The sequence below is a fragment of the Zootoca vivipara genome, chromosome 6, assembly GCF_963506605.1.
Source record: "Zootoca vivipara chromosome 6, rZooViv1.1, whole genome shotgun sequence".
Taxonomy (NCBI): domain Eukaryota; kingdom Metazoa; phylum Chordata; class Lepidosauria; order Squamata; family Lacertidae; genus Zootoca; species Zootoca vivipara.
The window spans coordinates 37,142,146-37,163,846 of NC_083281.1; the positions used below are offsets into that span (position 1 = coordinate 37,142,146).

Sequence of the window (21,701 nt, forward strand, 5' to 3'; positions counted from 1 at the left end):
TTTAAAATGATATGCATGGTGCAGTGAAGGTGAACAGAGAAGTAACAGAGCTTGGGCTCACCTAGTGAGGTTTATTAGCTGTAGATTCAGGACAGGTGAAACAAACTGCTTCTTAGTGCTTCAGAAATGGAATTCATGAGCACATGATGGCTGCGGGCTTTATTGGCTTTAAAGAGAGATTAGACAAATCCAAGGAGGAGGAGTGTGCTGAACGGGGACACCCTGTAGCATTGCCAACCCTGTAGGGTTGTTCACTTGCAATGGGTGATCTCTTTCTCTCTCTTCTTGCCACTACCCATTGACTTGTCATCTAGGGCTTCCCCTGCCAATGGCCGTCTGCTGGCTTCCAAGTCTCCTGCCTGGCAGTCACTCCCTCCTACTCTCCCAGTCTCTTTAAACCAGTAGCGTAGCCCCAAATGATCTAAACAACACAGGTACCCTTCCCATAACCAATTACTCTGCAGCAGTCACACACACCGCTGCCTCTTGGTAGAAGCCATCCAATGTGCCCTGAGCTCTGTGCTGATCCTGCACTAGGGACAGCACAGTTTGTGTGCTCAGTCTTTCTCAGCTCGTGAGCAGCTTTCCCACACATTTAACTCCGTTCTGTTTGAAGGAAATGTGGGTAAAGTTTACCATGAATGCCCAGTTGGTCACGTGTTGCAGGGGCAGCGGCTGAGAAACAGCTCTAAGGTCGTGCCAAACCAGCTGTCTCCGCCTGCTGCGGTTTCCACTGGAATCACAAGCTGTTTGACATAACCTTGGGCACCCGTAGGACTCACTGCCACCCCTGACATTTCAGGAGTTTATGCTTCAATCTCCAGAAAAGTGTCAATGGGTTCTGGGTGAGGAGTGAAGAATGTAGGCCCATGCTTCGGAATATGCATCGGACACACATGATCTGCTTGAAAGCAATTTGCCACTCTCCCGAACTGTCCCTCAAGCCCACTCTCAGCCCCGCTGCTAAGCTGAGTGAACTGAGCCGGGGGAGTTAAGCTATCCCCTCTCTGCATTGACCTCTGATGGGTGACACTCTCTAGAACCAAGTGTGGGGTTTAGGATCATTTGACAACATGGGTTGAATAGCTCTGTGCCCTGCTTGAGACGTGGTGAAAGGGTTGTGTGATTTGCCCCTCGGTTCGAACCCTTGATTGGCCAACATCCTGGTGATATAGCAGAACTCAAAGACAAATAGGAATCTTTACTCCTCCAGCAAAAGCCACGGGCATCCTGCACCATTTTTCCTTTTGCATAGTGAAGGATAGGCCTAAGGTTTCCACCTCCACAACAACAAATAATGTTTCCTGCTCTCTCATTTCCCCTTACCCACCCAATGGTGGACTGGATTTTCCAGTTGACAAGTAATTCCCAAGAAACAAAAGATTGCCATGAGTGGGTGACCTACACCACCTACTTTTAAATAAATAATTACTGTAGATAGGACAACGCAGATCCACAATCAGATTTCATGCCTCTAAATTTTAGCAAATAGCAGCAGTACGGCCCTGATTTGGACCAGACAGCAGCACTGCGAGGAGTTGTGTGTGTCCTACTTGTTTATTTAGTGCATGATGCTTGTTCTGGGTGCAAGCGGTTGATTTCCAGATGGGGTCTTGCAATGGGAGGAAAAGTAGCCACACCCTTAGAAATGTTTGAGGATGAACATGTCATGCATGCAAAATGGCCCCATATTAATCCCTGGCATCTCCAGGGATGGAACAGAAAGATTCCCTCTTTGAAATTCCAAAGAGCTGCCGCCAAGCTATTTAGACAACAGAGAGCTAGATGGAGCAATGGTACAAAATCAGCAGAAGGCTGTTTTCTATGCTTACAACCATTTCACCCAGTATTGTAAAAATCACATTACTGTTTTGCCTGCTCAAGGGAAATATATGTGCACACACTTTGTATGCTTGAGTATATTTCCCATCAAAACTGGAGTGAGAGTGGGATTGTAAGGGTTTTGTTCCTTTGCAATTCCCGCCATTGTTGTCTCTTCTCTTTAGCAGCTTAGGCACACCCACCCACACCCCACTGCCATCCTTTCCTGAGTGATTCCAACCAATCAGGGGCGACATAATAAATGCAGTGACATAACACAAAGCAGCCAATCAGATTTGGCTGCAGGACTGTCCCAAAGTCAATTCAAGTCAATGAACAAAGTATCTGGTTAAAGCCCTTCATTAACCCAACGGGGGAATGATTTACAGGGGTCAACCATGTTCACAAAATACCCCAATATCAGCTAAGCCCCTATCACTTAATGATGCTGGGTGCATACGAGGGGGCTTTGAAGGCCCAATCCATTTGTAATTAATTATTAATTCCCCAGCCACTCTGGTGAACTACAGGCCCAGATGAATCTACCACCTTTACCAGCCTTCTCCCTTGAGAAGCTCTCCTCCTATCACATCCAGCTTGTTTCTGCAAAGGACCAGAAGCTGCTTCCTAAAAGAGGCCTGGCTTAGGCACATTGTCAGGCTATGGAATGTTATCAAAGCTGCATTTTTGCTGGAAGCAAGACTCAGCAGCCAAGGTCTCCTTGTTGCCCCGCTTCCAAAATGCTCCTGAAGAAATTAAAAACCCATCCCTATTCAATACTTAACACTGTCCCAAGTTTGCTTTCAGTCTTTGAATCTTTATTACCATAATAATAACATACTTTTTTTTTTACAAAAATGAACAGAAAAAAACAAAACAAACAAAAACAACAACCCTGGGGAATTATGAAGCAGCCTGGTTTTGAAATGCTCTACCTTCCTCCATTGTCAAGTTCAATATAAAACAAGATACTATTTATACATATACACACACAGAAAGAGAGATAGATATTATTATAATTATAATTATTATATATATATTTATAAAATAACAAATGGAATCAGAAATGTATAAAACGGTCACTCTGGCCAGGCACTTCTATTGCAGGTATTTACATCCAGGGTTCTAGAGGCAAGTAGTAAGGCAGTGAGAAAATGTAAGGTTATGTGTGTGCTTGTGTGTTTGGTAACATCCATATGCAATTGTGACAGTCTCTTGTTTGCTAGTTTGGCAGTTCAGAGGCGCCAAGACAGGCACCGGGTTGTTCCCCTGCCTGACAGAAGTTGGTGCTTCCCTATGTGCGGAAAAGTAAAAAAGGTCAGTATTGATTGCCTGGCAGAGGATCATAATAAAAATAAAGTATAAAACAACAACAGCAACTCCTCAATGGGCAGAAGTTCCACATTCACACTGAGAATGGATCTTCAAAGCAGTCTTCACATGTGGAGCCTTGGTTCTGTCTCTCTCTTGCTCCCTCCCTCCAAAAGGGATGGCGTTCAAGTTAAATGCTTTGAGCCGATGGTTTTGACTATGGGGTGGTTTGCTGGTGGATCGAACTCAGCTTCGCAAGCGGCCTCCCAGCAGAAGTGTAGCCTTTTTGAGTCCTTAGAGCTCCTTGAGGGTCACCTGGAACTTGTCCTCTGCTTCAACTACGTCAAGTAAAAAGGCCATGTGGTTGCTGTAGTGTTGAATTATGTTGTTGTCCATATTCACCAGGATTCTGGAAAAGAAGCAGAACAGAGAGGCTCAGCTCAACAACCAATCCTTCAATAGCTCCCCATCGGAAGTCCCTCAGAGATGGGGAAACCCTGCAATTTTCTGAGGTGGAGAATTGCACTATGACTATAAGATCAAAACAATGTTCTTTGCTGGAGAGCCATAGTACCTCTCTCTTAGGGGGATGACTGCTATTTTGAAAGGAGAAATGAATTCCCACCCCACCCTCTAGGGCAGGGGTCAGCAACCTTTTTCAGCCGTGGGCCGGCCCAGTGTCCCTCAGACCATGTGGTGGGCCGGACTATATTTTTTGGGGGGAAATGAACGAATTCCTATGCCCCACAAATAACACAGATATGCATTTTAAATAAAAGCACACATTCTACTCATGTAAAAACACCAGGCAGGCCCCACAAATAACCCACAAATGCATTTTAAATAAAAGCACACGTTCTACTCATGTAAAAACATGCTGATTCCCGGACCATCTGTGGGCCAAATTGAGAAGGCAATTGTGCCGCATCCGGACCACGGGCCTTAGGTTGCCTACCCCTGCTCTAGGGCAAGCTTAACTAAGCATCTGTTGAGGGCAGGGGGTGAAGAGGATGGCCTCTCCAATAGCATATGTACACTTGCTTGTATCCAATCAAATGATGAATGCTCTTTAACTACAATATGAATAGTGGAGTGACTTGCTTCCACTTTCTGCTCTGTTTTGTTCTAGTTGGAGAGGCCAGTAATCATATCCACACTGCACATTTAAAGCATAGTTCTTTGCCCAAAGAAGCCTGGGAACTGTAGTCTTTTGAGGGTGCCAGGGATTGCAGCTGTGTGACAGGTAAACTACAGTTCCCAGGTTTCTTGGTGTGTGTGTGTGTGACTATATAAAGTTCTTGTTGAGCTTTCTCATTGGTATGTCCACGACAAGTACAGTACATCAAATCACTTGATCATATAATAATAAAGCACAAAATAAAAGCCAGTTGTACAATGTTTTCTAAGTACACGAGTGTCATGCTTAAGACCAATGATAATTTCATGAATGAAAGTTTGATTTATGGACTTTGGGGCTTAAAACCCATTTACTGCCAAACCAGCATTATAAAGGAGATCTGATAATTGATCTCTTGGCTTTATTTATTTTTATTGAAATGGGAAGAGTCCGTGGTGGGCTTTGAACCTGATTGTAGCTAGCACCAGTGCTTGGAGGTGGAGTGCTTAACCTTTCCCCTTGTGCTCTTTTCTCCAATTAAACCCATACCCATTCCAGCTACTCTGTGCAGTGCTGTGACAGTAAAGTCCCCCTGCATATATAGTATAGGAGGGGAGAGGGCTATGCACATATACACACAGCCCCAGGACCTTTCCTCTAATCAAATTGGCAGCCCCGCGCAACTCTATTTGAGTAAACATAAATCTGGGAAATTGATCACAGATCTCCCATGTATAGGTTTAGCCCTTACCTACCAGGAACAAGTCACTAATCGTAGAGCACACACACCCTTCAAGCTACAATTCAAGGAATGTCAGCCAGCCTCAGATACAAGGGGGGAAATCCCAGGCCCATAAAGTCGGAACTGGATAGATTATTGTCATATTTTACATTTCTCAACTGCAACCAGTTCTCTCTCCTTATAGTGCACAGAGAGAGGCATTTTATATGGACACGTAACTGCGGAAGAATTAGAGGGTTTTCTCATGTTGTACCTGGTGGTTTTGGGGTTGTTGGGTTTTTTTAATAGAAAAAAACAAACCCCAGAGACTCTCTTCATTCAACATTAAAAGCAGTTATATATAACGACCCCTAATAAATTTTACTGCTCTTGCTGTTTCCAAAGCACAAAATTGCTCCCCTGAGGAAAGATGTCTGGGTTACGTGCTACAAAAGAGGGAGCTTCCAGGTGGAATGGTCTGAGAGTCAGGTGTGCTCTGCGCTCATGCCTAGCTCCCATAAGCCACCTGGTGTCTGTGTGCCTTGTCTGGCACAGCAAAGAGTAGCATCTAGCCAGCCACACCAAAGCATCACACTGGAGAGCACTTTAAGATACTCCCTGAACTGGTGTTCATCCCAGACTTGTACAGCTTACTACCCATTAGGTCTGATGCAGTTTTCCAGGCCCAGTGGAGGCTGATCTATTAGGGTTGATGTGCTACTGCCCCACCAAGCTCAGCATGCCCTTGGCCAGCCCTCACTTGTCTACCTCCTTAGGTATAACCAGTCCCTGGGGTTGCATTGGTTGCTGGCTTCTTCCTCCTATAAAGGCTACACTGACCACAAGAACTCAACACAGAAGTTGGGGGGGGGGACACAAGAATTAGTCAGCGCCACCTGCCTAGCCCAGGCATCCCCAAACTTCGGCCCTCCAGATGTTTTGGACTACAATTCCCATCTTCCCCGACCACTGGTCTTGTTAGCTAGGGATCATGGGAGTTGCAGGCCAAAACATCTGGATGGCCGCAGTTTGGGGATGCCTGCTCTAGCCTGATGCTCTCACCACCACCCACAACCTACTGAGGGCCTCCTTTCCCTTCTCCAAAGCCCTTCTCAGCTGTGGGATGCATCAGGCACACCCTCTAGTGCTCTTGCCTCTCTTTTCAGCCCAAGCCCTGGACTGGATCCAACGAAAGCAATGAGCTCATCTGCCAAGCATTGATTGGGAGGTGCGGGGGAGAACCTGGGATACTCGATTGTATCTCACTCACAAGGAGGCCTTCAAGGAAACAGAGGAGAAAAAGTTTGGCAATGGAGGAGACGTTCCTCGCCTGTCAGGCAAGGGGAGAAGGGTTGCGGTTTGCGGAGGACCTGGGGCGGTTCAGAGACACAGCTGCTTCTTTCAGAAGCCGCTCTGGAAAACCTCAGCTAGCTCATTCCCATGGAATTAAAACCTGCCCCTCCAAAACTGAAGGGCCTCTTTGCCTGTTCCGCAGATGAAGCCGACCCACGTCAGTCAGATAACCCTCCTTTGACAGGATGAAAGGCTTCCCTCGCCCACCTCATACAGGTGCTTTTTAAAAAGGGGGTACAGTAGCTTCCCTTCTAGCGCCACCATCAATCTGGGCCCAAGCTTGATGCAATGTGGGAACCAGGGCAGCAAACTTCCACTGGTTGGGAGCCAATCTGAAGCAAGGGAAAGGGTGTTGGAGGCCCAAGTTCTAATCCTTCCTCAGCCATGAAACTCTTTGAATGACTTTGGGTCAACTGTGCTTGCCTAACCTACCTCACAGGGTTGCTGGGAGGATAAGGAGGATAAGCTCACCATCCAAGCTCATTAGTGGAAGGATACAATATGCCAAAGTGATCAAAGACAGTGATTATAATCAACTGAAGCTTAACTGGGAAGGAACGATACAATATTAAAAAGTGCCCTTTCTAACATAGTGCTAAGTCTTGGTTTGGTTTAGCCAAGGTTTGTTCAACAAACCACGAGCCATCTCACAGGTGAGCAAACAATCCATGGCTCATTTCTACAAAGCTTGAGTTGCTTTCAAGATGCCTCTGTAGCTTGGTAAAGGGGCGGCCAAACACACCATGGTTAAACAAGGCTGCTGGCTTCAGACAGAATACCAAACCATAGTTAAAACAAGCCATGTGTCATCAGCGAACTATGGCTTCACATCATGGTTTGTTGTTGCCAGGGAATAAACCATGGTTAGTCTGCTGAGCTAGCTTCCAGATGCTGAAACACATCAAACTTTGCCTAAACTAAAAATGGCTTAGCATTATCTGTGAGCCAGGCCAATGTGCTTTGCATGTGTGCTGTTTTTGCAACCTGAGTCTCTTGTCATCAGTAACTTCCCAGGTTCTAGCCACTTGGATCAAGGACTTGCCAACTCATTCCCAGCTATTAAGCCATATTAGCTCTTCCTTGATTGGGATTATTAGACCGAGGGAGGAGTCATTTAATGAAGACATGATAGTGGGGGCAGCAGATTTTTCAAGGGCAAGTTGGAAGTACTGAACCTTCCTGCCGTCACAAAGCTGCAGTTGGTTGTCCAGGGATCTCATGCAAGAGTGCTGGTCTTTTTCCATTTCAGTTTGCTGCTGACCAGGTCAGGGTTTGGTGGTTTTATTTATAAGCTTGTGACTTTGCATTCAGTTAATTGCACAGCAATTTGGATAATGAGCTTGTCTGTAAGTGAAAGACCTTTAACACCAGTCTCTGTTGTGTTTGCTGAGCTTGCTCATTTCTATTCAGAGCACAGAATTGCTAAGAGGAAAACTCAAACCTCTCTTTGGGCTCTACGCTTGGAAATTCACCTACAGTACAGTAATTCCAACAAACATGTGCTTTCACAAACACACGTTTGCCCATTAACTGATGTGGAGGGACCAGCCAAGAAAGGATAATCAGCAGGTGAGGAAAGACTGTTCTGTCTTCAAGAATCCAAAGTAAGGGTACTTGCACGCAGAAACATCTGCATTAAGTATTAGGAGGCAAACATAAAGCTAGGAACTCTGTTATTTCCCCATGAGGTATAGGACTCATCCAAGACAACCCAAACAGGCAAAAATGATGCATGGTACAGTCCTTCTTGGATTGTACCATTTCAGATGGTACAATGTTCCAGGTTCAATCCCTGGCATCTCCACTCAGAAGGGTATCAGACCACAGGGCCAATAAAACCCCTGCTTGAGATTTGGGAGAGTTGATGTCACGCAGAGGGTGGTTTCAGACGGCGGTCACTATTTTCAGGATTAAATGAATTGGATTTTTTTGTATAACCAAACCATTTCCTGAAAATGCACAGGAAAGTGTGGGATTACACTTGCTGGATGAAACATCATCTAACCAGGATGAATGTTCACTAAATGTTCACATTTATTTATTTATTTTATATCCTGTCCTTCCTTCCAAAGGTGCCCTGTCCAGCAATCTCACAAGCATTATAACAATTAAAACATTTACATCAAGTAACATCCTCTCCTCAAAGAATCATTGGAGCTGTGGTTTGTTAAAGGTATGAGGAACTACAGCTCTGTAAAGAGTAAACTGCAGTTCCCAGGATTTGTGTGTATGTGCTTTAAATGGTATGGTGTGTACCCTGTTTCTCATATTTTAAGACATACCCATAAAATAAGCCATAGCAGGATTTTTAAGCATTCAAGGAATATAAGCCATACCCCGAAAATAAGACATAGTGATAGGCGCAGCAGCAATGTCGGCCGCGGCAGGAGGAGGAGGAAAAAAAAAAAGACATCCCTTGAAAATAAGCCATAGTGTGTTTTTTTGAGGAAAAAATAAATATAAGACATGTCTTATAATATGAGAAACACGGTACATACCATCATCAACACAGCACCATAGCTGCCAAGTCTCCCGTTTTTCGCGGGAAACCCCCGTTTTTAAAGCCGTTTCCCGCTGGCAGCCCCGATTGAAAAAAATCCCGGAAATCCCCCAGATTTCCTACCTGCCAGGGAGGCTCCACTTTGGGTCCTGGTGCCGCCTGAATTCCGGTGCCCAGACATGGGTAGCACGGCACCGGAAGTCGCTTCTACGCATGTCTGGACATGCATAGAAGCGACTTCCGGTGCTGCTCCGCCCATGCCTGGGCACCGGAAATCAGGTAGAGTGGCACCGGAACTTGCTTCTACGCATGTCCGGACATGCATAGAAGTGACTTCCGGTGCCGCACCGCTGCTGATCCCGCATTTTTCAGCGGGAGACTTGGCAGCTATGCACAGCACTGTGAATGGTCTCTGTAATAATTTTATATACATGTAAGTTTTAACACAGTGAGCACTCTGAATTGCTTACATTTCCCCCCTGACTTCACAACTAACTTTCTCTCTCTCTCTCTCTCTCTCTCTCTCTCCCTCTCTCTCTCTCTCCCTCCCTCTCTCTCTCTCTGTGTGTGTGTGTGTGTGTGTGTGTAACTATGTATACCTTCCAATACTCCATGCATCTGATGAAGTGGACTCCAGTACACAAAGATTTACACATATTGCCCATCAAAGTTTATACAATAATAATAATATAAAAAATTAGACTTTAAAACTGTGTTGCTTTTGCTGCAACCGAGGAATATAGAATCTACTTCTCTGGAAACCAGGGTCTGGTGCCATGAGGAATCATTCAGTGCAGCACCATGCAAAACTAACAGAACACTATTTTCCTTACAAAACCCCAGGAGGCAACAGCAACAGAACTCTCCTGTCCTTATACCATGGGGCTAGAAAGAGCTGCAGTTTTCCAGACACAACAAGATTAGGAGAAAGGGGAAGGAAGGGTCAGCCGCCCCATGACAAACATGCTAAACTTGCTCCTTGCCTTACAACATGGGGCAGGTGGGCCAGAGCAAAAAAAGATTAGCAACAGTCTAGCCCCCTCCCCCTGATCTTTTTCTTTTGTCTTCTCCCAGACTCAAATGGCAAGGTGGAATGCAAAAGATCCTTAAGCCCAGCAGGGAAGCTGCTCTATTGTTCAGCCTGGGGAGGAAGAGCTAGGTAGAGATTGCTAGGTCCCAAACAGAAATCGGTTACCTGAGACTGCATACACAGCGATACCTTTAAGGCACATTCAAAGCATATTCCTCCACCACCCCATCATATAAGTTATCAACACTGTTGGCTTCATTAACTATGAACCCCCCAAAATCTGGGATCCCCTCCAAACCATCTGTAAGGTTGTGCAGTCTTTTTGTAGGGCTTTGTAGGGGTAAGCCTGCATTTTGTAGCTCCCCCCCCCCAACCGAGTAATTAAAACATCAAAACCAGGCAGGGCCAGCTCTAGGTAGACCCCCGGTGGCGCAGGGCACCATGGCGGCGGCCCGCCAGGAGGGCGCCGCGAGCTGCGCCCGCCCGGTCCGCTGGTTCGACAACCGCGCTGTGCCTGCCCGCCCGCCGCGGCGCCGCACAACAGCGCCTGTGGCAGCCGCGCTGCGCCCACCCGCCCACCGCACTGGGAAACGGGGGGGGCACCGGAGGGATCCATCGCTCCACGGCGGCAGGGGCGCTTAAGACGGCCCTGAAACCAGGGTTCATAGTTAACATCTGGAAATCCAACATTGTTCAATTAAGCTGACACTTGTTTGTTAAGGCTTGCTGGGAATGGTAACTTTGTGAGGGGTAAACTACAGTGCCCAAAATCCTCTGATGGGGCAAGCTGGGGCGCAAGGCAAGACACTCCTCGCACCTCCCCCAAGGTCACATTGATTAAAGCTAATTGTTCTATCTCTGCTGGTAGCTACGTTGAGGTGGAGCGGGGTATCCAGCGTCCCCAAATTGAGAGGCAAGAGGTGCTCAAATTCTATGTAAACTCATTGTGGAGGCATTGATCCTAGTGATGAGTGTAACAATGTATAGGCCAGCTATGTGGGGCCAGCCAGGTTTTTTGCCTCGGGTGAAGCCTCTAGAGAGGAGCCATTAGGGCTGCCAGCTTCTCTCTCTCTCTCTCTCTCTCTCTCTCTCTCTCTCTCTCTCTCTCTCTCTCTCTCTCTCTCTCTGTGTGTGTGTGTGTGTGCAATTGCGTGTTGGGGGTTGAAACTGGATCTTTGACCCAGGTGAAGATGAGCCTCGTTTTGCTCCTATATTTGGCTCATGGTTTTCTGTTTTAGCCAAAAAGTCACAGTATTAGATCTCACAGAGTTTAATGTCCCTGCAGGCAACGCCCATTGAATGTGAGCTTCAGATGCTCCGGCTTGGTTGATAGCATCTAAAACAACTAAGTGCTGTATCTGTACCAAAATTAGTCACCCTGGTGGGATCACACACAAACACACACTTTCCATCCAAGACTGCATTTTTCCAGTGCTGTCTGCCACTAGGAGTCAGAGGGTTACTCTGACCCTGCTAGCTTTGAGAAACAAACACTGGTGCCCTAGTGATTGAGATAAGCTAAACCTGTTGAGACCTCAGGCAACTACCTTGGGAGATAACAAAAAAGCCAACAAATTAGCCAGGTTATTCCACTTGTGTACATATACACACACTTCTTGGTAATTCCTTTTCCATAGGATAATCTGGCCATACTACTGAGAAGCCAACAGGATTGTTAGGCCTTGTACGCCCCACAGACATGGGCAGACCTCCTGCATCTGGCTTTTTCCAAGGGCTCCCAAGGATCAGGAACCTATCTCAGCCTGAGGGCTGCATTCCTTTGTTGGCCAACCACGGGCAGAACAAAAAGTGGGTAGGGCAAGAGTCAAAGTGGGTGGGGCAGCCCTAGGCTACATACCAGCTATGCAAAAGCCAGTAGTTTCTACCCACCACCACCCATTTCTCCATCCAGGCAAGCAAGAGGCAGTATATCCCAGTTCCATGATACTTCTCAGCCAGGCAAAAGCACTCTAGGAAGGTGTTGGGCAGGACTTCTGAGGGGTAGGCCTGGGGAAGAGGACTGAACGCCAGAGAGGGGCCTGGGTGGCAACATGGTGGGGATGCGGAAGAGGACCTTTCTTGGTGGCCACTCCCATACTTCGAAACTCTCTTCCTAGAGAAGCTAGACAGGCTCTCCCCTTATTGTTCTTCCACTGTTATTCCTGCAGGGCATTGGGAAGCAATCACTTTTAAGGAAAGGGCTTTCATTCACATGGTGTTGTGTTGTTTTTACTCGCTTTGTTTACTAGATTTTATAGGTTTGTTTTACATTGTTTTAATTCTATTATAGTTAATTACATTTAAACTATTATCTTTTATATGTTTTTTAGGTTTCTGTGTTTTATCTGTGTTTGTTTTAGTTTTTGTAAGCCACCCTGAGTCCCAGGGTGTTTTTTTTTGGGAAAGACAGGATTTTAATAATGATGATGATGATGATGATGTATCCCCAACCTTCCTTTAGGCAATCTGATCTGAGCCAAAATTACTTCCCTCCCTAGATAAGAATGATGATATTCTTAGTCACTCTCCTCACAAAAGTGACCCAAAGCGACTTTTGTTAAAATCAATTAAAACAAATGCAGAAATCATAGAATTGTAGAGTTGGAAGGGACCCCAAGGATCATCCAATCCAACCCATTGCAATGCAGGAATCACAATGGAAGCATCCCTGACAGGTGGATATAACCAATGAAATTCTAAGAACACAACTATACAGATAAAAGACGGGTCTTGCACATCCTCCCCAAACTTTAAAACGGCCAGTGATGATCTATCAGGTTTTGCTCATGGACAAAAGCACCACCTGCCACCACGTTCGAAACAGCCCTGACCTTTATTGGATAATATTTCTCTGGGTACAAAAGCCTGCTGTACTATAGTTACAGCTATAGTCATCATGATGGCTCTTTGATACCCAGAGGATGAATGCTGGTTACCATGGAACAGCAGCAGGAGACAGCATTTACCTGCATGAGTTAGCCACTGTGGGAATCTGGGTCCTGGATTTAGATAGGTCATTAGTCTGATCCAGCACTGCTGGACTTAACGTTCTTCATGGAGGTGCACAGAACTCTTCCTCAGAACCAGTAGCACAACAGCGCTGAAGGCTGGTAAGGAGTTCTGTTGGTTTCTAAAGCCTGCATACTCAAGGACTACTCCCATGCTGAAATGGTCTTGCCTGTTTTCTAGTACAGCACCTACTGTCTATATGTTACAGTGCAGAAAGTTACAGAGTGGAGCAAACCACACAGAGTAAACATGGATGGGCCATCACTTACCCGCGCTTGCATTTTTTATAGACTTTATAGATGCTTTCTTCAGGCAGACCGTATTTTTCTGAAATCTGGAAGAGAAAAATAATATTCTGTCAATATTGTTGCGCCCTACCAGAGGCAACCCCCAATGGATAATGTTCTAGCAATAAAGGAAAGCGCTGCAAGCAATGCTAAGATCCCTGGCCTACTGAGCTTGTAATCTTTTGTATTTTTATTTTAATGTACACCATTTCAATAGTTTTGGTAGCAAAGCAGTATATAAATCTGAGGATAAGATTAAAATAAAAATAATTATTTGGGAGCAGCCCAAGCCTTTCTCCTGAAATCTCTTTTCTGATGCTTTCCCAAAGGAATGCTTCTGCCGCCACCTGGGCAGAGAGAAGGCGGTTCTGTGAATTGACATTTCCCCCCAAAATGCTGTTTGTTTTTTCCCAATGTAAAAGTGTGCAAAACCAACACACACACACACAAAAGCACAGCCATAAAAAGCGGCTATCAGATAATTTCAGACAATTGTTTGCTTTATTCCCCACCTCAGCAAAGAAGAGCTGGGGTTATCAGGATTGGTGCTGATAGACATCACAGAAATATGCTTCGCATTGTGTGCTCTGCAAACATTGAGAAGGGTGGGGGGAGAGGTGGGAGAGAGAGAGAGTTTCCAGCCAGCCCAAGGGAAAAGAAGTGAGATGCAGAGGAGAAAAGCTTGACCAGAAAAACTTTCTCCACCTGGGAAACTGATTGGAGAAGGGGCGTTTAACAGAGCAAAATATGAAAGTCATCATCATTAAAACGACATCAACAAAAAGATGCACTTGGCAGGGGGCTGTAGTTGGCTGAGACTTTCTGCATTGTGTAAAAGAGCCGCCCCATACTGGCCAAGGTCAGAACAAGCATATTGTAATCCAATATGCAATATGCATTCAAATATAACACCCCAAAAGTGCTTGCACTACACTACTGGCATCAGTGCTGGCCCACGACCTTTGACTGACCAAAGCAGAAAAGCCTCATTACGCCCTTAAGCAACACAAAATCTTCTGCACAAGCCTCATTGGGCCTGCTGGGGCCTTAAAGTAGCTCTTAGCTCTTCCAATGGAGATTCTGCAGAAGGAGGCCCTGTATGTCATGTAGTGTCTGGGAGACTGTATGTCATGTAGTGTCTGGGAGTCTGGGAGACTAAGGTTCAAAATCCCCACTCAGCCATGAAACTCACTGGGTGACCTTGGACCAGTCACTGTCTCTCAGCCTAATATTTTTGAGGCGATAAAATGGGGAAGGGGGAGAACCATTTATGCCACCTTGAGCTCTTTGCAGGAAAAGCGGGGTATAAATACAACAACTCCCCCCCCCAAGTATTTCCTATTAATTCATTAGGTAGCCTAGTAAATTTTATGTAGCAGAGATGACCGGGCCGGGGGGGGGGGAGATGGGGGGAAACTTACAGCATTCCTCAGGCCTTTGAGGTCTGGCGTCTTCAGCATGAGAGCATCAAAAACCTCCTCCGATTCTCTTCGTACATAGAGCAAGACTGAAATGTATGAAACAGACAGCTGTCACGTGCGGGCTCAGCCTTCAAGATTTGGTCATTTCTAACCACACAGAGGCTACATATATGCTCTTGTTTACTCTGCATCCCGTGCACTCTTGCCACTGTTTTTGGATGCGATGTACACACAGTGTTAGCCACAATTTATATCTATACCCTCGTTTCTTATGAAATTAGGGCTATGTATGCGTTACTGGCTTAAAACGCAGTGAGGTTGTCTCCCCCTCCGATTGGTTCCCCCACACTCACTTGCAGCTCCCCAGCCCAAGCTCCTATTCTGTGAAGCTGTCATCTGTGCAAGTGTTGTCATCTGCACAGGTACAAAAGCTGTCTCAAATGTACACACCTCAGTTAATGTGGCTTAGGCTTTCAAATGGGATAGAAACTGGTTTGATGGAAATCGCATCAAGCAGCAGTATTTCTCAAGAAACTACGGGATAGATATAGATTGTGGGTAATGTCATGTGTACCCGGCTGCAAACACCAGTGTTGGGAGCACACTTGGAGCCACAGTACCATATTTTTCCATCTATAAGACAATGTTTTCTTTATACACGGATAGTGCAGATGGGGGACGGGCGATTGGTTGCAGCCACGAGCAGGGGGTTGTCAGCAGCGATTAGGTGGGTGATTGGTGGGTGAGGCAATGCCTGCTGGCGATTGGCTGCTTCTGTGGCAATTGGGCGGGCGATTGGCGGCTGCTGGTGGATGATTGGTGGCTTCGGCAAGCATTTTTCGGAAATCCCCCCCAAAGCTCAACAACTGTGGGCAATCCCCCCCCAAAAGCTCAACAACTCTCATTTCCTTAATTTGGAGTCCCCCAAAATAGGGGTTGCCTTCAGCGCCATTTTTCATGGGCACTTGCTGTTTATTCCCTCACATTTTGTAAGCCCACAAGGCTCTTTCCTCATCTGTTCCACCTGAGGTTGTTGTTTCTTTGTCTATAGCTTGGGGTGGGGGTATGTGTGTGCGTAATCTCTGATAGCAATATTACCTCGTTGAGGGTCTTCCTCTTTGGCTTGCTTTGAAGCTAAAGGGTCAAATTCATCAGGAAATGAAGGGCAGCTCCTCTTTAAAGGCAACCTGAGTGAGGAAAATGAAAGTTCAGAAGATCCCAGGGTGGGCACCAGCATTCAGAAACAAAATGGCTGCTCCTAAGTGATTCAAATGCCAGTACTGTACTGATGCATTGTTAAAGAACAAAAACAAAAACACAGTTTTCATTCATTTCCACAGGGCTGGTGCAGAAAATGTCCTAGTGGATTGTGCCCCATGGAGAGGGTCCCTCTGGTCTCCTTCTCTGGCCACCCCAAATCCAATTCCTCACATTGTCCAACAGGTAAGGAAACCAATGATGCTGAGCATCTCCAACCATTTCCTTCTGGAAGGCTAGGTTGTGGCAGAGTTCATGGTACAAGTCCTGCTCAGAGTAGACCTACTGGAGTTAAGTAACATTACTAACTTAGGTTCATCCATTTCAATGGGTCTGCTCTGAGTAGAACTTAGTTGGACACAACTCAGCATATATATCCTTGCCCTCAGTCTCACAGCACTTCAGCATAGCTCCTGTTCGTTCGGTTTCAATGGGATTCTCACTCCAGAGAATGTCCTACCAACATTATATTTCACCACTTTTATATATCCTGCATTTATTCCATTAGGGACCTCAAGATCTGGTAGACATCAGATTCGCAGGGCTGAAGGCACCTGATATAGCAAACATCCTGCAGTTAATTGGGTCTGGGTTTGGTCAGTGCCTGGATCAGATTTATGTAGCCTTGACAAGACTCCCAGAGAAAGATGGGATAAAAATAAAATCAAAATGGGAAGTGGGACTAGGGCCAATGGGTTGTCTAATTATGCAAGAATATCTTGGACAGGTGCGCCAAAGTGGGAGATGAACGCATATATTGTACCTGCTAGAGTCATGTGGAACACCAGCGGTGGGTAATGCCTGTTGGGGGGGAAAGATTAAAAGATTAGAGATTTAAAATGCCCCATACTTCTTTTAATAATAATAATAGTAAATATAATAATAATAATAATAATAATAATAATAATAATAATAATAATAATAAAGGCAGCCCTGTTTAGGGAAGCTTTTAATCTTTCAGAAATTAGTGTATTCTAATATTTCTGTTGGAAGCCACCCAGAGTGGCTGGGGAAACCCAGCCAGATGGGCGGGGTATAAATAATAATAATAATAATAATAATAATAATAGTAATTTATTTATACCCCACCCTCCCCAGCCAAGGCCAGGCTAAGAGCGGCTAACACCAAATATAAAACAACTATGGTAGTTAAAATACAACTCAACAAGACTAAATACATTAAAATTAAGAATTAAAAATTAAAAACGCAGCCTCATACAAATGGGAAAAAGAAAGGGGAAATGGGGGAGGGGATTTTTGGGGCAAAAAGTATTGTGGCCTCTCAGAAGGACATCAGCTTCAGACTCTGTGGGTTGTATTCACCCAAGTCCTACTCAGAATAGATCCCCTGAAAGTAATGAATCTAAGTTAGTCCCATCTATTAACTTTAGTGGGTCTACTCTGAATAGGACTAGCATTGAAAACCAGCCTATGTGATAATTAAGCAAGTCTCTGTCTGTCTGTCTGTCTGTCTGTATCTCTAGTTCTACACCCTGAATGACTACAGATATAATAAACAGATAAATGGGGTGCACATATTAGATATGCATGCCCAAGGTACTGATTCCTTCGTTGTTGTTTTTTAAAAAGGGGGGGGGTAACTGACTTTGTATTATAATGTTATGGTTACAGTGAGGTTTAAAAACAACATCCAGAAAATAGAACAGCCCCACAGCAAATCATCTTAGAGCACCCTGCTTTTGCAATTTAATCATCAACCTATCTGAGAGTAGACCTTTCAACCCTCTCCCTCCCCTGCTTAAATTGTGCTTCTGTGGCCAGACACTCTCCGCTCCTGCTCTCTAATCTCCTCACATCTTTATATGAATCCATTTTGGCTTTTAAATTCCTCCTCAAAGCCTGCACTTTCCTCGCTAGGTATCCTAGAAGAGACAGTGAGCAGATGTCTACACTCCAAACTTAGGTTTAGTTTTAAACTAGTTTATCATTCATGGCTTCCCCCACAGAATCCTGGGAATTGCATTTTCAGGGCATGACAAGTTCTGTCACGGATCTCTATTACACAGTTAAGTTCCCAGGCTTTCCAGGGAGAGGGGAAATACAAATTCTCTCTTCTTCTTTTTAAAGAACAGAACAGAAGTCCACGGGGGGGGGGTGTAGAACTGCCCTCAATCAGTCACTTTCTTGATGCTATGCCTTGCACTGCTGTATCTCTTTTTTGCTTCACACAAAATTTGCAGTGCAGCTTTTAAACCAAGGCTGGGAATCTGTGGCCTTCCAGATGTTGTGGGACTCCAACTCCCATCAGCCCCAGCCAACATTGGCCAATGGCCAGGGATGATCGGAGCTGGAATCCAACAACGTTTGAAGGGTCGCAGGTTCCCTGTCCCCAATTAAAACAGCTTGCCTCTTCTCCCAGAATCCCTACTCTTGCAGTTGAAACATTCCTTTGAATAAACCGAAATTTAGTCTCGGTGCCTAAATTAAATGAAGATAATGGCATCATTAATGGTGGCTTCCCTCCCTTCCTGTAGCAGCAGGATGCTTCACTGCCTTAATAGGTATTTGAAGGCAACATGCAGAGGGAGTTCCTGTTGCATTTTGCTGCCCGAGGTGAGGTTCCCTGCCCACATGCTGTGTGTCGCTGGTCCTGCTTACCAGGGTCACATGGCTGCGACTTCCTGGTTCCAGCATGATTGTGCGATAACAGCTCAAGATCACGTGAGAGCCCCATGAGATCGCGTGGAGGCCTCACATGGCTCTCATAAGATTTCTCCAGAACCCAGAAGTTGCCACAGCCACTTCTCCTTGGTGTCTCATGGAAGGGCTGGCCATGGTAAGGGGGGGACTTACCGTTCCACATCTCTGGAGGTTTGAAAAGTGGACGTTTGGAATAAACAGGACGGGCTGGGTTTCCAAGTCAGCCTGTGGCTTGAGATACGTGATTTCGTTGCCTCGGAAGCCTGAAACCAAACAGCTTTTCAGACCTGGAAGGAAGAAGAGAAACTTAGTTTTCCACCATGCTTGTTGCTATAGACTTATCAAGGAGGGGAGTGGTGGAGATTCATCCAAGCCAAGGATGCTTTAGCTGAGATTCCTGCATTCATGACTTGATGACCCTCAGGGTCCCTTCCAACTCTACAGTTCTATGATTCTAAGTACCGTAATGCATGCCTCAGTTTGCAAGATTAGGACAAGACCAGCCTTCCCCAATCTGTTGCCTTCCAGATATTTTGGACCACACACTCATCAGCCCTGCCCAAAATGTCTGGAAGGCACATGGTTGAGGAAGGCTGGACAAGACAGAGGGGACCTATGAGCATCCTCCCAATGTCTTTCCCTTTAGTTAAAAGCGGCTAAGCAGTGATGGAAATACTCAAACTGCAGCATCCTCATCCTTCAAAATCTGCACGTATCAGAATTTTGCAATGCAGTTCTCTATAGTCAACTAATGTGCACAGAAATGCATATAACTGGGGTGAAGTTTGTATAAAAATGTGTAATATTAGTGAATACAACGTACAAGAAAGAATTATGGTAGGTGTCACAGTGGCCGGAGTGGACTACTTCAGAGTAACGACGCTACGCAGCTCTGCATTTTATTCTTTTATTGGTGCTGCGTATTTACAGTGCTCAAGTCATTGCTATTTACACGGAGCGATGTTGTCAGTCGGTTTCAGAACCTCCTAATGGCTTTTGGCGCGTCTTTCTCCAACACAAAAGCTTTGGCAGACCCATCCTCTTGCCCCTCCTCTTCCTGCGTAATTCTGGAGTTGGAGGGATGGGTCTTCCCCCCTTGCTTGCCCCTTCCTGTCCCACCTGGGACCCTGGCTCCTCTACCTTGCCTGAGCCTCGGACACGACTTCCTGCTTCCCCACTGGAATCGGAACTCTCCCTGCTTTCCCCTTTGCTCGGGGACGGGCTTGAACTCAGGAGGGGAGGGACTTCGCGATATCCCCTGTCCCTCACATCCACCCCCCTCCCAAGCTCTCCTTCACCCCTCCCCAGGCCCCCCCCATGTGTCGGTGACGACTGGAAGCCTAAGAACTCAGTGCTCTCCGAGCCCGTTGGTGTGAATACCTCCCCCCAGTCCTGCGAGCCCCCCCCTTCCGCCTGGGCGGACGGGAATCCCAAAAAGTCCGTGGCGTCAGAGCTGGTGGGGGTAAAAACGTTCTGCCAATCTGCTCCTTCCTCTGACTGGGTGGATCTCGGTGACACCCATACCTCATCCTCTGGTTCCTCAAACTCCGCTTCCCAGCGCCATGGTGAGCTGCTCTCCCGTGCCTCCTCCTCCTCCCCCTCCCTTTCCATGTGCCAGGGCTTGGGTCTGTGGGGAAAGAGGGCGTGAAATTCTTCCACCAAGAATTCCTCCTGTATCTGAGTGGCTGGGACCCATTCATTCTGGGACGGTGGAGCATCCTCCCATGCCATGAGGTACTCCAGTCCCCCCACCCCCCACCTTGAATCCAGGATGGCCGTGGCCTCATTGAGTTGCTCCCTGCCTTCCCTCTCCCCCCCTCCCTCGGGGGTTTGTTCGCTGTCTCGGAGCCTGCTGCTTTCCCTGTACGGCGACAGCAGCGATCTATGAAACACTGGATGCACCCTCATGTCCTCTGGCAGTGCCAGCCTGTATGCCACCGGGTTTACCTGTTGCGTGACCGTGAAGGGGCCCAGCCTTTTGGGTGCCAGCTTTTTGCACCTCCCTCTGGTGGGAAGGCCCTCCGAGGACAACCACACCTTGTCCCCCACCCTGATGACCTCCCCTTGTCGCCTGTGGCGATCTGCCCCCTTTTTGTACGCTTCCTTGGCCCTCTCCAAGTGTTCTCTGAGCTGCTGGTGCACCGTCTCCAGTTCCTCTGCCCAATCCTCAGCCTGTGGGCCCTCCTCCTCCTCCTCCTCCCTCTCCCTCTCTGGGAAAGATCTGAGGTCGCGCCCGTAATTGGCCTTAAAGGGCGACACCCCTGTGGAGACGTGCACTGCATTGTTGTAGGCAAATTCTGCTAGTGGCAAGCGATCCACCCAGTCCGTTTGCCGCTGGCTGACGTAGCATCTCAGGTACTGCTGCAGAATGGCGTTGACCCTCTCCGCTTGTCCGTTGGTCTGCGGGTGTCTAGCCGTCGACAAGCTGACCTCCACCTGCAGGAGGTTCATGAGCCGCCGCCAGAACCTGGAAACAAATTGGCGGCCACGATCCGAAATAACCCTTAAAGGTAATCCATGCAGTCTGAAAATGTGATCAACAAACAGTTTGGCTGTCTCTTCTGCCGAGACTGCCCTGGCGCACGGTATAAAGTGACACATTTTGGACATAAGGTCCACCACCACCAACACTGCAGTCTTACCCCTGGACGAAGGCAGATCTGTGATGAAGTCCATGGACACCACTTCCCACGGCCTGTGTGGTGTGGCTAAGGGCTCCAGCAACCCTGGTGGCGCTGCTCTGACCACCTTCGCCCGCTGGCAGGTGGTACAGCCCCTTACATAGTCTCGAACATCTTCCCGCACCCCTGGCCACCAGAAGTGCCTCATGACTAGGTGAGCGGTTTTGTCCCTTCCAAAATGCCCCGCTGTAGGGTTGTCGTGCATCTGCTTGAGGACCGTACGTCGAAGCTGGGTGGTGGGTAGGTACAGCGCACCCTTATAGAAAAGCAGCCCTCTGCGTTCTGCAAAGTCTTTTGCCTGCTCCCTCCCCCCTCTCAGTTCTCTGAAGATGCGGTTGGCAAATTCATCCGCTGCCGTCAGTGCTGTGAGTTCTGCCTCGCTCACCACAGCTGCTCCGCAGGACCATGCCGACGGGGGGAAAATGTGCCTTGGGGCTGGTGGCGCCTCCTCCTCCATGTACTCTGGCTTGCGGGAGAGGGCATCCGCCCTGACATTCTGCTCCCCCGGGATGTAGTGGATGGAGAAGTTGAA

The 21,701-nt window shown here is 46.9% G+C and overlaps 1 protein-coding gene across 1 annotated transcript in view; it reads right to left on the reverse strand.

Annotated features, from left to right (window-relative positions):
- Positions 1-2,409: 2,409 nt before the first annotated feature.
- Positions 2,410-21,701, reverse strand: part of GRHL3 (grainyhead like transcription factor 3) — a 61,665-nt gene continuing 42,373 nt past the window's right edge. Inside the window, exons 11-16 of the mRNA XM_035120306.2 lie at positions 18,642-18,775; positions 16,591-16,628; positions 15,669-15,757; positions 14,571-14,656; positions 13,132-13,196; positions 2,410-3,541 (exon numbers count right to left, since the gene is read on the reverse strand). Of these exons, the coding sequence (XP_034976197.2) occupies positions 3,427-3,541; positions 13,132-13,196; positions 14,571-14,656; positions 15,669-15,757; positions 16,591-16,628; positions 18,642-18,775 (527 nt within the window). The 3' untranslated portion in view covers positions 2,410-3,426. The remainder of the gene's footprint in view (positions 3,542-13,131; positions 13,197-14,570; positions 14,657-15,668; positions 15,758-16,590; positions 16,629-18,641; positions 18,776-21,701) is intronic.